Raw genomic sequence first — 13,628 nt, forward strand, 5'->3', positions numbered from 1 at the left:
GTGTGGCTGGATCTTGTGTTCCGTTTTCTTTGCGGCACCAGCCAGTCGCCTCCTGTTAGTAGAGCTTGCTTTTTGGTTTTTCTCTCGGCTGTGTATTTTTGTTATATATATTACGTTGGGCTCCAGCCGCCCCTCATCCTGTGTGCAGCTCCAGGTTGTTGTTGTTTTTTGTGTTGAATTTATTTCAGTAAAGGATAAATTCAACTATCGCACCGTCTCTGTTCTCTGCTTTCTGGGGTCTGCTCACATAATGCACAGATACACAATCACATTGACTCTCCTTCATCCATAGGATTTCCACTTGCCTCTTTGCAATCAGTTTTTAAGCCGCAGCGGTTCAAACTGAATCCACACAGTCACACCTACGGACAGTTAAGTGTCAACCATTTGCCTAATTTGCATGTTTTTGGTGGTGGGAGGAAGCCAGAGAACCTGGAGAGAACCCACGTAGACATGCAAACTCCTCACAGAAAAGCCCCAAGTTGGATTTGAACCTGTGACCTTCTTGCTGAGGCAACAGCCCTACCACTGCGCCCTGGTGTCTTCAATGTTTGCCAAAAAAAAAAGTAGTTAAAATGCAAATGCAACATGAATTACGACACTTAATTGATGGTAAATGAATAAAATAAAACCGTTTTTATAGAAAATGTGAGCAGATCTTGGTGACACAAACTGGAATGATTGATCTGATGGACCCCAGAATGCAGAGACAGATGCGAGCAATAAAAGTTCAGAAAACAACTTTACTAAATCCTGCGCAACGTGAGTACAAAAAACAGAAGTACAGGAAAATTGAAAAACACACTGAACTACAATACTAAGGCTTGGACTGGCTGACGTCCCACAAAATAAAAGCACAAAATACAGACAGATAAAAATCCTATATACTACATTAACAGTGGGCAAGTGCTGGAAAAAACAGCAAAAACACTGCCAAAATAACTATATTAAAAAATATCAATCTTACCTTCAGGATCAGCACTGGACAGCTCCATATGCGATTTTGCATTGCATCAGAGAGCAAACCTGTTCCGTTATTGACAGCTTGTTAAAGTACCTGTACCATCCACAATTACTTCCAGCCTGCCTAAGCATTGTTTTAATGACTCTTTTATTTTATCAACAGGAACTTGCTTTTTCTGTGATGTCGACAAAACAGAGTTGATAATGCATTGAATAATACAAGGACTTTTGTTTCACATATTTGAGAAAAGAGAGACACATGTTGTGGTGGTTACAGAAAATCCCCAAAGGAACAGCAGCAACAAAAAACAACAACAAGAAAAGAAACAGACAAGCAGAAATATAGTTCGAGACAATGCAAACAACAGGAACATAAAAGCAAAGACATCCATGCTGCAGAGGGGTAAATAAATGAGGGGACAAAGAAGTCTTCATTACTAAATCTCACCATGAAGAAAAGACTCCCTGATGGAAAGAAGCGGCGGTGAGTGCCAACACCACTGGGAGGTTACAGAAGGGGTGAGACGTAGACAGGCCTTGCCAAAGCAACCTCCATGACAAGCAGTGCCACCTCGTTAAACCTGTCTGCAGGAGTCACAGGCAGATGTTCTGTTTTCTATGATAATGACCAACCTGCTGAGCAGCTAGCGGCGTCATGCTCCTTTGAACAACTATTGACCTCAGAGCTGTCACTTGGTTTCACGCCAGGTTTGGCTTGGTTCCATCTCAACTCACCCCGTTCACTAGCTTGTTATACCATAAGATTTAATGCAGGCTTAGATGTATTACTATCACAGAAAATGCCTTTCCACAGTCAGATAGATGTGGTCTTCTGAAATCTGTGCGAGGCGTCTCAATTGCACCACATGTGGGCATCAGCCAGAGTATAGCTACAGATTCATGATCACCAATTATGTCTTGAGACCTTTTTAAAACAAGTTCTCCAGCCTGTGAAAATTGCCATTATGGAAATGAAAGTGTTGCCCACTGATGCACATTTACTCACCATTTTGCATCAAAGAGGCCTACCACTGTCAGGCATCAAAGTGCAGTCAGCACGCAGTCATGAGTTAAGAGGGAGTAACTTGGGTGAGGCAGAGATAGAGAGGGAACGAAAGAGATAGACGGCAGAGGATAGAGCTGTGGTTCTTTGAGGATTAGCTCATTTAGACTGCTTTGATCTGTGAGATCTTAATTAATGGGTAGCACTGACAGTCCTAACAGAGAGCGACACCATCCAGATGGGGTGGGAGGAGGGTGGTCCCATCTTTACACTCTTTTCCGCTTCCTTTTTTCTCTGAATAAACTCAGTTCTTGGACATTCTTGTTTAACTTTAGTTTGGTTAATAATTAAAAATAATAAGCATCTTCTGGGAGGCTGCACTTTGGCACAGTGGTACTAAAATCAGCATGCTTCTTTGCAAGTTGTGTTTATTATCATCTGAGGTTGTATTAGCATGCTAATATTTTCTAATTACACCAAGGCCAATTGAGACTGACAGGAATATACTAATTGGTCTTGCAGGTTTTTAGACATACTGTAACCCAAACTTGTGTGTGTGCGCACTGAGGATGGAATAAAAATGCTTTGAATCATCCATCCATCCATCTTCAAACTGCTTATCCAGGGTCGGGTTGCGGGGGCAGCAGCCTAAGCAGGGAAGCCCAGACTTCCCTCTCCCCGGCCACTTCGTCCAGCCAAGAGACATCGTCTCTCCAGCGCGTCCTGGGACTTCCCCAAAGAGGCGTCCAGGAGGCATTTTTAGACGCCCGAGCCTCCTCGTCAGGCTGCTCTCAATGTGGAGAGGAGCGGAGATACTCTGCGCTCTGACGGAGCATCTCACCCACTCTCTAAGGGAGAGAGCAGTCACACTACGGAGGGAGCTCATTTCAGCCCTTGTTCTTTGGGCCACTACCAAAAGCTCGTGACCACAGGTGAGGGTAGGAACGGAGCTTCCTCGTCACCATGAGGGTGAAGAGAGCGCAGACACAGGGACGCACGCACATCTTGTGCACATTCCCCCTGCTTCACGTCAAGCCGAGAGGGATTTTTTCCAGTAGGTGATTACAGACTTACACAAACTACAAAGGATTGACTGGATGGTTTATTTAGCTGTTTTGGGGTTGAGCAGGACCCAAAATCACCATAATAGTGTAGAAACATGGGAACATAAGTTTTTAATAGTATGGGACCTTATACAACCTGTGTATGTATAAAATTAAGTTTTTAATAGTTTTCCTTGATGCTGCAAGTAATTATAATAATACTATTTCGAATGTTATATACATATTTAAATATTATACAATGTTATCATGAAATAAGACCATGAAAGGGATAATGGGGCATTTTGTGTCGGCCAGAACCAGAAAGACAAACCCCAATTGATGGATGGATGGATAGATGGATAGATTTGACGGAACTTTTCTTTTTCTTTTGTGCACATATTCAACAAAATCTGATTTAATTTGCAGATGCCCTTATATTATGTTCAATGGTGGTTGTTCTTGATTGTTGAGGCACTTGGTAGTTTCAGTTTTATGATTTTGTAAGGAGGGTTTGATGGTCAAAAGTCAGCAGTTGAGGATAATTCTAAAAGATAAAGTACTTTTGAGAGTGAAGCCCTTCTGAGAGAAATTGAGAATTCACCGTATTTGATGGCAGCTTCAGCCTTTGCAAAATCCCTATTTAACCCCCAAGTAAAGATCCATAGGGGCTGACTGAGAAAGACCAAGGGTTAAGGAGATCATTCAGACAGATGAAGATGATGCTTTGCTTCTCTCTCTCTCTCTTTCACTCTCTCTCTCTCCCTCATGCACACAAATACCAAGAAACATTCTCTCTGTCATCACCTTTCATCTCTTTGGTGAAGACAGGAACTGGCAGATTAAGGAGAGGAAGAGTATTAGGGAAGCTATTCTTTTTGGATCTTTGTGACAGCAAAGTCAGGAAGAAAATAAGTTCAAAGCACTGGAACAATGCAGGGAAATATGTCAAAAAGCCATATGAAATTTTTTCCTGAAGACATATACACGATAACTAGGGCTAGTTATCATGTTATCTAGTTGCAAAGGGCTAACTCCCACAGGGCAAAATTGTGAATTGTGATTGTAAATCCTGCTTTTGCTGTGGGCTATGTGTTTGCCCTTGGTAATTTGTCGGGGCCTCTCGCCCAATGTTAGGTGGCATTCAAGGCTCCCCGTGACCCTGGATGAATAGGCAGTTATGGATGATAAATGCTGCATCTTTTTCTTCTCTTTATCAGAAGACAATAAAGCAAACTCATCAAATTTTGATTCACAAGATGAGATGAACAACCTTGATTTCTGTTAGCCCAGAGACATCGCAATATTTGCCGATCAAGTTGTCAAGGTGATACATTTCTTAACTACCATTTGAGAAGAACATAAATTAAAACCTCCCAAGATTCTAGATATCTAGAATGTTGAAATTGAAAAGAATATTAGGGCTAGATGAATGATTACAAGAGGCATTTAAACTTCTATGACAGTGATTTGTCACAATCTAGAAAAGTATATCAAATGTGTTTGCAAGCACAATCGATTGTGAAATGTGATGAAATTGCATCGCCTTTTCTTCACCAGTGTCTCAGAAAATAATATCAATGAAATTTCAGAAATACAAATCAAGAGTCGACTAAAGACTTTCCTTGTTAACACATCTTATAGTAAATTCATACAATAATCAATATGCTCTCATAGGCCGACACTGGTGGAATAACCTCCTATGACACACTGAGCTCCTCCCTCTTCATCTGGTTATTCATGTTATATCAATAATTGCTATCTTTCCCTTTGTTTTGTCCCTCTTTGTGTCTCAGTTTGCAGGTCATTCTATCCATGGGGCTGTAGAAGCTGTGGTTGTCAAATCTGATGTGCCCATCGCAAGCATTAGCATTTATCATTTTATATAGCACCCCTTTAGTCAGTGGTTTGCTCAGCAGCCTGTATGGTTAAAATCACTGGATGTAGTGTAAATACATTGTTTTAGTCTGCTCACTCTCACTCCCTCTCTTTTTTTGACTCTCCTGCTACCTTTCCTTGTCTCTGTCTTTCTACCCCTGTCTCTCTCTCTCTCTTTCTCTCTCAACCCAACCGGTCAAGACAGATGGCCGCCCACTATGAGTCTTGGGTTCTGTTCAAGCTTTCTGCCTATTAAAGGCAAGTTTTTCCCTTGCCTCCGTTGCCAAAGTGCTTGCACTTGTGGGACAAGATCGGTTCTGTCTTTCCCTGCTACACCTGTAAAGTGCCTTGCAATAACTTTCTGTTATGATCTGGCGCTGCAGATATAAAAATGAATTCCATTGAAATGAATTCCAGAAATATATTTTTATTAAATATGAATGACATACATGGTTGTTGGGATGTCCATGTTTGAAGGAAAACTGTGCTACCTGTGCTCATCTGAGATGATGGAAGAGTACAGATAAAATATTATGTGATCTAAAAGAGTTGAAAAATAAAAGTGCCCTCTGGTTTCAAACAATGAAGGATCTCACACAGTCTGGAACAGACCAAAACCAACACACACATCCATGCACTTTGACTCCTAACTTTTCTAACTTTTCTTGAAATATAGTAATACCTTGACATACAATTATAATTCGGTCGTAACTCAAATCAAATCATATAAAATAACTGAAAACAATTGAATCCATTCCGGCCATCTAAAAACACTCAAATCAGCGCTAATAACAATGGGAAAAGTGTTTTAAATAGTTATATAGATACACACACACAATAATATAATACATATTACTGTAATAAGAAAAATGTGGTTTTATTATGAGTTTTACCTTCGAGGAGAGGGAGGAGGGATGGGGAGAAAGTTCCATTGAACACTTCATACCGTAATTGTACCGTACTCCTTTGGAATGCTTTGTGTTCTTGACAGATTCCTTCTCTTTAATCTCATTGATCAATAATTTAATGCTTCATCTCCATCGCAGGAGATGAGTACTCGCAGGTTTGCTCCTGCCTCAGAACACTCGTATGTCAAAGCACTTGTATGTCTAGGTATTACTGCGTACATAACTTTCTTGCCAACTTATGTTTGTCCCTCAAATGAAATCAAGTGAAACTGTTGCAGGTCCCCAGCTAGTTTAGATTAGCATACATAGAACATAACATCATCACAGAGGCACAGCTTCATCAGTGGTGGATTTCAACACCTTATCAACAACTTCATCTCCAGATATATTTTCTGCTGACACACAGTCACTATAGACAGTGAACATATCACATCTCAGTCCTTCTCGCTGCGCTGCAGAATATCAAACTGATGTCAAAATGTGTTCAGCGACCGTGCTTGGATATCACATATGTGATTAGGAACTTGAAGAATTAAAGGAAGATTTAAACAATACAGTGTTCCATCAGTCAAAGATCATCAGCTTCCACGTTTCAATTTGTTGAAATACCTGAGAGATGCACTGTTAGTAGAATATTTGTTATATTTGGGTGAATGGACCCTTCCTGGTATCGCAACAGCGAAGGCAAGTCTCACTCCCGCTGATGGAGTAGTCACTGAAAGACAAGGTGAGCAGGAAGGGAGGGGGGGGGGTTATCTGCGCGCACCACATGTTCTTCCCCGTAGGCCGCAGGGGCAGACACGGCCGCAGAGAGGCGAGATATGGCTTGTGATTTTAAATCTGCCTGTCTGGGAGTCTGTCAGAGGGCAAGAGGAGGTTTAAGAGGGCACTGTCACTTCCTCTTGAGTCTGCGTCTTGGTGTTTTATCAAAGAGATCTGACTTGCATGGTGCAGAGATTGGACGAGCAGCATCGTACTCGCCGGCGGACTGACAGCTTTGAATGGACGCTTATCCAGAAATAGTCAGTCCTCTTCTTCCACGTACGTGGCGGGAAACCAGCCTACCTGAGGAGCAGCAGGACAAGATACAGTATAACTAAGGATACAGATGTAAACTGGTAATAATGATATAAGGGGTTTGGAAACTTACCCTTCCACCAACCTCCCCTCTCCACCACCCATTGGTCATCTTGGTGTGGATCCTCACGACGTCCCCCTGCAGCAGGGAAAGCTCTCGTGTGTCTCTGGAGCAGAAGTCATAGCGTGCCACTGCCACACCCAGCACTCTGGGGGAAAATACTGCAACAGAGAAATCTGCAATAAATCTCCACTGCATTTAACAAAAAAAGAAAACTAGAATACTAGAATAGTATCAGAGGTTCAGTAAAACATCAGGAATGATCACAGTTACTAAATCACACTCCTTAGAGCAGTTTAATCAAACTCTAATCCAACATGATGCTTCCTAGATGTCTCTCCAGTTAGAGTTATCTAACAATTTCAAAAACCTAAATACTGGAAAGGCCTTATTTTCACTTTAAGTGAAAGGGTATGTTCCTATTCTGGAAAATCTAATCAGCAGTAACTCTTCATTTAGTATTTGGAGAAATCATCACCTGCCTTTAGAAACTACATTCGCCTCTTAAAACCTATCGGCTAAAAACTCTGAAACTTATCCTCAGGGGTATTAACCTCCTGAGGGAAAATAGCTGCCCAAATACACATAAAAAGACATGTGTTATCATGGTCATGTGTTGATTGTTGTAGTAGGTTATTTCAGTCGGTTATTTCAACAGATGAAGGCCAGCGTCATGCATTTCGGGGAACATACGTGGATGCAGTGAATGCATCTGGTTCCTCATGAAATCATGCAGTATTTGTACATCAAGGTATCACTGAAGTCAAAGCATATAACATGTATACATGAATATGTTTATATGTGTTTATATATATATATATGCACAGTGCACACAAGGAGCGTCATACACTGGAGTAGGGAAATCATGTTGTCTACAGTATTATAAGTGTGAAAAACTCGCATTACTAATAGTGGACTTGCATGGAGATAAATGCCTTTTCTAGCCTCGTAGTGACACCCAAAGAATTGTATCATAAAGTCGTTTTTTTATTGTCTTGCATATTTTCTGGGGTTCACTGAAAAGTGAAACCAACTCCAAACGGAGCTGTATGTCATGTTGTAGCTGAGTTAACGTCATATTTGAAAATGTAAATGCCAATAATGATGGCTTTGCAGGTCTTTGCCGCTGGTGCCAATTCTGCAGATATTATTGCCAAATGGGAGACATTATGGCTGTCAAATAAATCACAATATTTCCTATTTGGATTTGAAGCTGGCAAATGATGTAAAAGCAGCATCATTAAACTATATTATTTAACAGAGGCAGGAAAAAACAAAAGAAGGGAGCGATAAAGAGAGTAGAAAGCTGTACGTGTACCTGACCAGAAAGGTGAGGAGGATGGAGGAACAAAGCTGCAGCTGCCAAGAGGAACTACAGAGAAAAGTGGTGAGTGATGGGATGGGGGGGGTTCAGGCCGTAGTGGGAGCAAAGACAGAACATGAGCAAAGTAAAGATGAGTTTGACAGAAAGAGAAGACAGTTAAGGAGAGAGAGTGGGAGGAAAAGTTGGCAAAGTCAAATAACAAGCAAAAGCAAGGACAGGTGGGAGATAAGAGGTGTGGTGGAGGGCAAAACACTGAAAGCCTCAGACGTTTCTGTGGAATGCTGACCTATAGAAGGTGGAGTGCCTTACTTACAGCTCCAAAATAATATGAACAGCCACTTGCACATATTTTGGTCTGGTCTGCCTTGCCCCGGAGTTCCATTACATTTTGATATTTAAGACTTTATAAGCAATTTCAAATGTTTGCAACGGTTTGGAGGTCTTTTCTGACTGAACATGTTTCCCAGTAACAATGATACTTACCAGTAGCCACAAAATGGTCAAATAATCTGCCGTTGTGACAATAATAATGTTTTTGAATTACTTCTCAGTCCTACCATTTACAGATGACAAGCATTCGATCAGTTGTAATTAAAAGTGTTGACTGTTCATTAACGAATCAACTCCAGAGTTCTGAAGATTTTTCAGCAGCGCTTAATCTTGCAATTATTTACTCGGGCTCAGATTCGTTTTTCTTTGCTATGACGACTGTTTCCAGATTCAAACTATTTTTGTGTGCATGACGTCTGTCTTTCTACAGAGCCTGTTTACCAGACAGTAACGTGGCGCTCACACCAAGTCTGTGTATGGGGGTGGACAACCTAAAGCAATAATAATCTATCCCAGAATGCAATGAGGCAACACTGGGTCTGTCAAGGCTTTCCCACAGAAGGAAGCGCAGTGAAAGGGAGTGAAGCACAAACACACCTTTGGAAAGCAGCTTTGAAGCCTGATGCGCTGAGAGACAGGGAAGGGGGGCGTGGATGCAGCAGAATTTTATATCGGAGCAGACACAAAAGGCTAACTTTGACTTTGTTGGAGCGCTCCTCTCCTTGGCTGCTGTTGCTGTGGCGGTGGTTGTTTACACAAGCGTCTCCATTTATGTGAAGAAGGCTTACCTCCAGCTGCTTCCACGCTTTCTTTTTCTAGCACATCCTATTTTCAAACTTTTCCCATTTTTGTGAAAGCAGGCATGGTCCCTCAGTTGGACAAGGGGTATCCCCCCCAGGACTGTGTCAGCAGGTGGCTGTCAAACACTTTTCTCTGCTGCCAGCCCGAGTGAAATGTCATGTCCTGTCAGGGAAATTGTGACGCCATCTCGGAGCTGAGCAGCGTGAGGTGTGTGACGTTTGTAGTCGCGGGCTCCTGGTGCTTGCCTGGGGCATCAGGCCCTAGCTGGGTTCCTCGCTGTCAATCCTTGGTGAGCTGCTGAGGCTCCCGTCACTTTCTTTCTTTCACTCACGCTTTCCTTCATTCCCTTTTTGCTCTTTATCTCTCCCTTTTACCCTATATTATCCCTTTGTACCTCATGTCTCAGCATGTGGTACAAACACTCATCTGCGCAAGATAAATATTGTTTCATGGTGCAGAGTGTGTATGCCTCAGCTAGCTCATTTCAGGAGCTTGTCTGGCTCCTGAAATGAGTATCATCTGTAATTCTTAGCCTATTTTTAAAGCAGCATTTTGGGGAAACCTTTTAATTTCCTTCAAGAATGAACAATATAACACTTGTAAACTCTATTGTTAATTTTGCATGGATGGATTGGGTCGACAACATAATGACAACCTACAATAGCCATATAAAAAGCTTGTTCTGTTATTTCTATTCATTCACCTGGCAAATACTGCATTGGCTTCTATTACCTATTTCCATCATATTGAAAGGTTTTACAGGCAGGGGAGCCAAAATCTACCACTGTGGAAGTCCAGAGAGGTGAAGATATTTGCTCAGAATTAGTTTTGAATAAGACTTTTTAGTTCAAGATCTAATCTGAACTGCATTTCCGCCTGCCAGAGAGATCTGCTTGATAGTATCTGTCCAGGATGTTGGATGTTTGTGAATGAGACTCACCACTGCCAAACTTGAAAACAGCCCTGGGAACATTTTCACAGCAATGTTCCCTATAAGCGACCTGCAGAGAGGTGTCAAGACTGCTGAAGCCCTCCTTCAGAGAGCACTGCGTATAGTGCTCAACCAAGTCCTGTGTAAGACATGCACAGTAGCACAGGACAGGCTGAATCTGGATGGTATTGTGTCCCAATGTATCAGAATGAAAGCAAAGACATGAGGTTGGTTAGAGAGAGAGGTTCCTGGGTAGGCCAACAAACCACAGTAGATCTATCTATCTTCTACTATCAAGTTTAAGAACTGGAAACAAGTTAGTACAGGCCACTATAAGACTTGCTCCTGACAGTTTTACCTGCACTGTTCTGAACAGGCGGCTCTCTGCGATGTAAAAGCAGGTTTCCTTAGTCATGATCTTGATGTGCTTGACTTTATCGTTGAATCTGCAGAAGATAAATGAGACAGATTTTGCTGACCAACTGTGCATGATTTCACATCAACTCTCAGCAAGAAACTGAAACAGTACCATAACCTTTTTAATGTTTGCTCAATCTGAACAATTTCAACATTAACAGAGAGCTAAGAATCTGTGCTTTCTGTCAATATGTGATACGTGGTATATATTATGGTAATGTGAAACGGTGCCGGCAAAACTTCAACTTCGACTGAAGACGAGGCAAAAGAGTGAAACAGACGGGAGGAAGCGAGGAGAGTGAGCAAAAGAGTTACGGTATGTTTCTTCAAAACAAATAGATAGGTATAGATATAGACGGGGGAAAAATCACTGCTGATCACATTTCAAATGTCAAAACAAACCTTCATGAGCAATATAATTATTCCCCGTAAAAGCCAGGAAAATCAAATCCGCTTTTATGTTTTACTTCTTTTACACTGCTGACAATTCTATATAATGTCCAATAATCAATAATCACTAGATGTTGAAAAGTCAAGTTCAAGTGTTCCTGGGATGTGGGACCAAAGCTCTCAGGCTTAGGGCATTTTCTGACCACTTTACAGCCATCATTACAAAATATGTACAAATCACCATTTTTAACTGCAGTAGGAATTTATGGTCACGTCATATGAGACTCGAATCTCAGGCTGGGTTCTTTATTGAAAAGAGAGATGCAAGCTAACCTTAAAAATACGAACTGCAGGAGCACAATGATCTGCCAAGACAATTGCAAGTGCAGTATGTTGCGCAAAACTGCAAAATATGGTAGATATAAATCCACAACACAAACACTCAGTGTTTGACATTTGGCAGTTCAAGTTGATTAATAACAGCCCTGTTATCTCCAACAGACACCCGGATAATGATCTTAAGCAGTTAGACAGGCAATTAGGATTGGAGCGTTGAGAAACTGGTCCTCTATGTAAAACCAATAGATGAGGGACAGCGTGAGGCCACAAAACCAAACGGTGTGTCACTGACTGGATGGTCTTAACAATCAGATGCCACAGTGTTCTCTAAATTATTTTAATCTCTTGGAGCAGCCATGCCAGGTCAGGCGGATTCAATGGTTCTTTGCCTTCTTTAAAAAGATGTAAAACATCTTTGAGTTTTTGATCAAATCATCAAATAGATTCTATTAATCAAATAAATGGTGATGTATTTCAAAAGACGGGTGGCGAGAGATAGAACTTGCAGAAAAAGCAGTCATTTCTAGAAGTCTATATGAATTGATGTTTTATCTACAATCCCAAAATGGATTGCTTTGCTTGGAAACACTTTTCTAAGACTGAGTGGACCAAATAGTACTGAATAGCACCATAACGGTATATCAGAGTTTCCTAGAACTTATGTCTGTGCAGAAGACACAAAGAACAGGTCATTCTTAAAGAGTAAAGTAAAGAGATTTATGACATTACACAATTGCTTCATTGGAACAGTTTGATCAGAAAAAAGATCTTGGAGACACTATAACTGAGAAGAATAAAATGACCTGTAGAGCTATTTGAATACCACAGTAAGTCACAATAAGTTAGCTAACTATATGTCTGACTGGGAACTAAGCACATACATATGTTCTTTCAAAAAAAAACTAATTGCATATGAGCTGGAGTATTTATAGCAACTAACCTTGCAGATTCATAGTATTGGACCTTATTTTTTTTGTCCCTCACTTTAAAATTATGTAAATCATGAAAGGATTTACTGGAAAGCCTTGAAGATTTCATGGTCCCTGATTTTAAAGAACAACATCATTGAATGAGTTATGATCTTCTATGAGTAGTGATGTTCATTTACAGCTGAATATCACAGAACTCGGTGTAGACAAAACTACTCAACACCACGAGGGAGTGAGAAAATATGTGAGGGGATGTCTTGTTTTTGTATTTTGGGTAACAACTCTCTCAATCCCCCACCATCTGCATTAACTGTAATTCATCAGACCAGGGAAACGTCTTCCAACTATTGCTTGTGGCCCATAATATAGCCATCATAATCTCTTGCTTGTCATTGGTGTGAGAGGAGCGCAGTATGATCTTCTTCTGCTGTGGCTCATCAGCATCAACATTGTATGAGCTTTTATTTACAAGTGGGCATCTTGTTAGCCTGAAAGATTCTTGCAACTTGCCTCTCACAGCAAGATGTTTTTGCCCAAAGGACTGTAGCTGATTGCATGCATTTCCACACATACACATTTTAATTGATGAAAATGAATGGAAAACAAGATGTTGTGTCACTTACTTTATACTGATGGCATACTCAGTGCACCCTTTACTCCTGTGTCGAACAAGGTAGGTGCCATTTCCTCTGTCCTGGAGCTCCACCTCAGCCTGGTATCGTTCCATCGGCCCTGCAAACCTGAACCACCCAACTTCTGCACTTACACTGTAATAAATCACTCTCATCATGAAGATGAGAACACGCAATGCAATAAATAAAATGGAGTGAGACCGACTTGTGATAAAGCATTAGAGGAAGTATTTTGAATTTAAGTATAATTACTATCACCACATTGAAAATTTAGTTTACCGCTGCATTCTAAATGTAAATTTAACTGCACTTTAATACATATCTAATCATAGAAAATGGATTATATTATATTCCGGTCATCAGATGTCTTTTTGCATTTCTATCTTCTAATCTAATCCAGGAGTTTGATGTGATGGTTCATTGTGGAGAAACATCTCAGCCCATGACAAGAAGACCTAAACCTTAAGTCTATCAGTAACATTCTTGTTACAAAAACAATCCCATTTAAAGATACAGCATTTAACTGGACATGGATGTATAAGGAATTTCTTGATTTGATAACTAAACATATGGAGTGAATTAAAAATTTGAATTTTTTGTGTAAG

At 40.8% G+C, this 13,628-nt stretch overlaps 1 protein-coding gene across 1 annotated transcript in view; it reads right to left on the minus strand.

Annotated features, from left to right (window-relative positions):
• Positions 1 to 6,815: 6,815 nt before the first annotated feature.
• LOC137904358 (guanine nucleotide exchange factor VAV3-like) overlaps positions 6,816 to 13,628 on the minus strand; it is a 38,963-nt gene continuing 32,150 nt past the window's right edge. The window contains exons 23-27 of the mRNA XM_068748530.1: positions 13,015 to 13,131; positions 10,675 to 10,762; positions 10,326 to 10,455; positions 6,943 to 7,091; positions 6,816 to 6,857 (exon numbers count right to left, since the gene is read on the minus strand). Coding sequence (XP_068604631.1) covers positions 6,816 to 6,857; positions 6,943 to 7,091; positions 10,326 to 10,455; positions 10,675 to 10,762; positions 13,015 to 13,131 — 526 coding nt within the window. The remainder of the gene's footprint in view (positions 6,858 to 6,942; positions 7,092 to 10,325; positions 10,456 to 10,674; positions 10,763 to 13,014; positions 13,132 to 13,628) is intronic.

This window comes from Brachionichthys hirsutus, chromosome 15 (assembly GCF_040956055.1).
Source record: "Brachionichthys hirsutus isolate HB-005 chromosome 15, CSIRO-AGI_Bhir_v1, whole genome shotgun sequence".
NCBI lineage: Eukaryota > Metazoa > Chordata > Actinopteri > Lophiiformes > Brachionichthyidae > Brachionichthys > Brachionichthys hirsutus.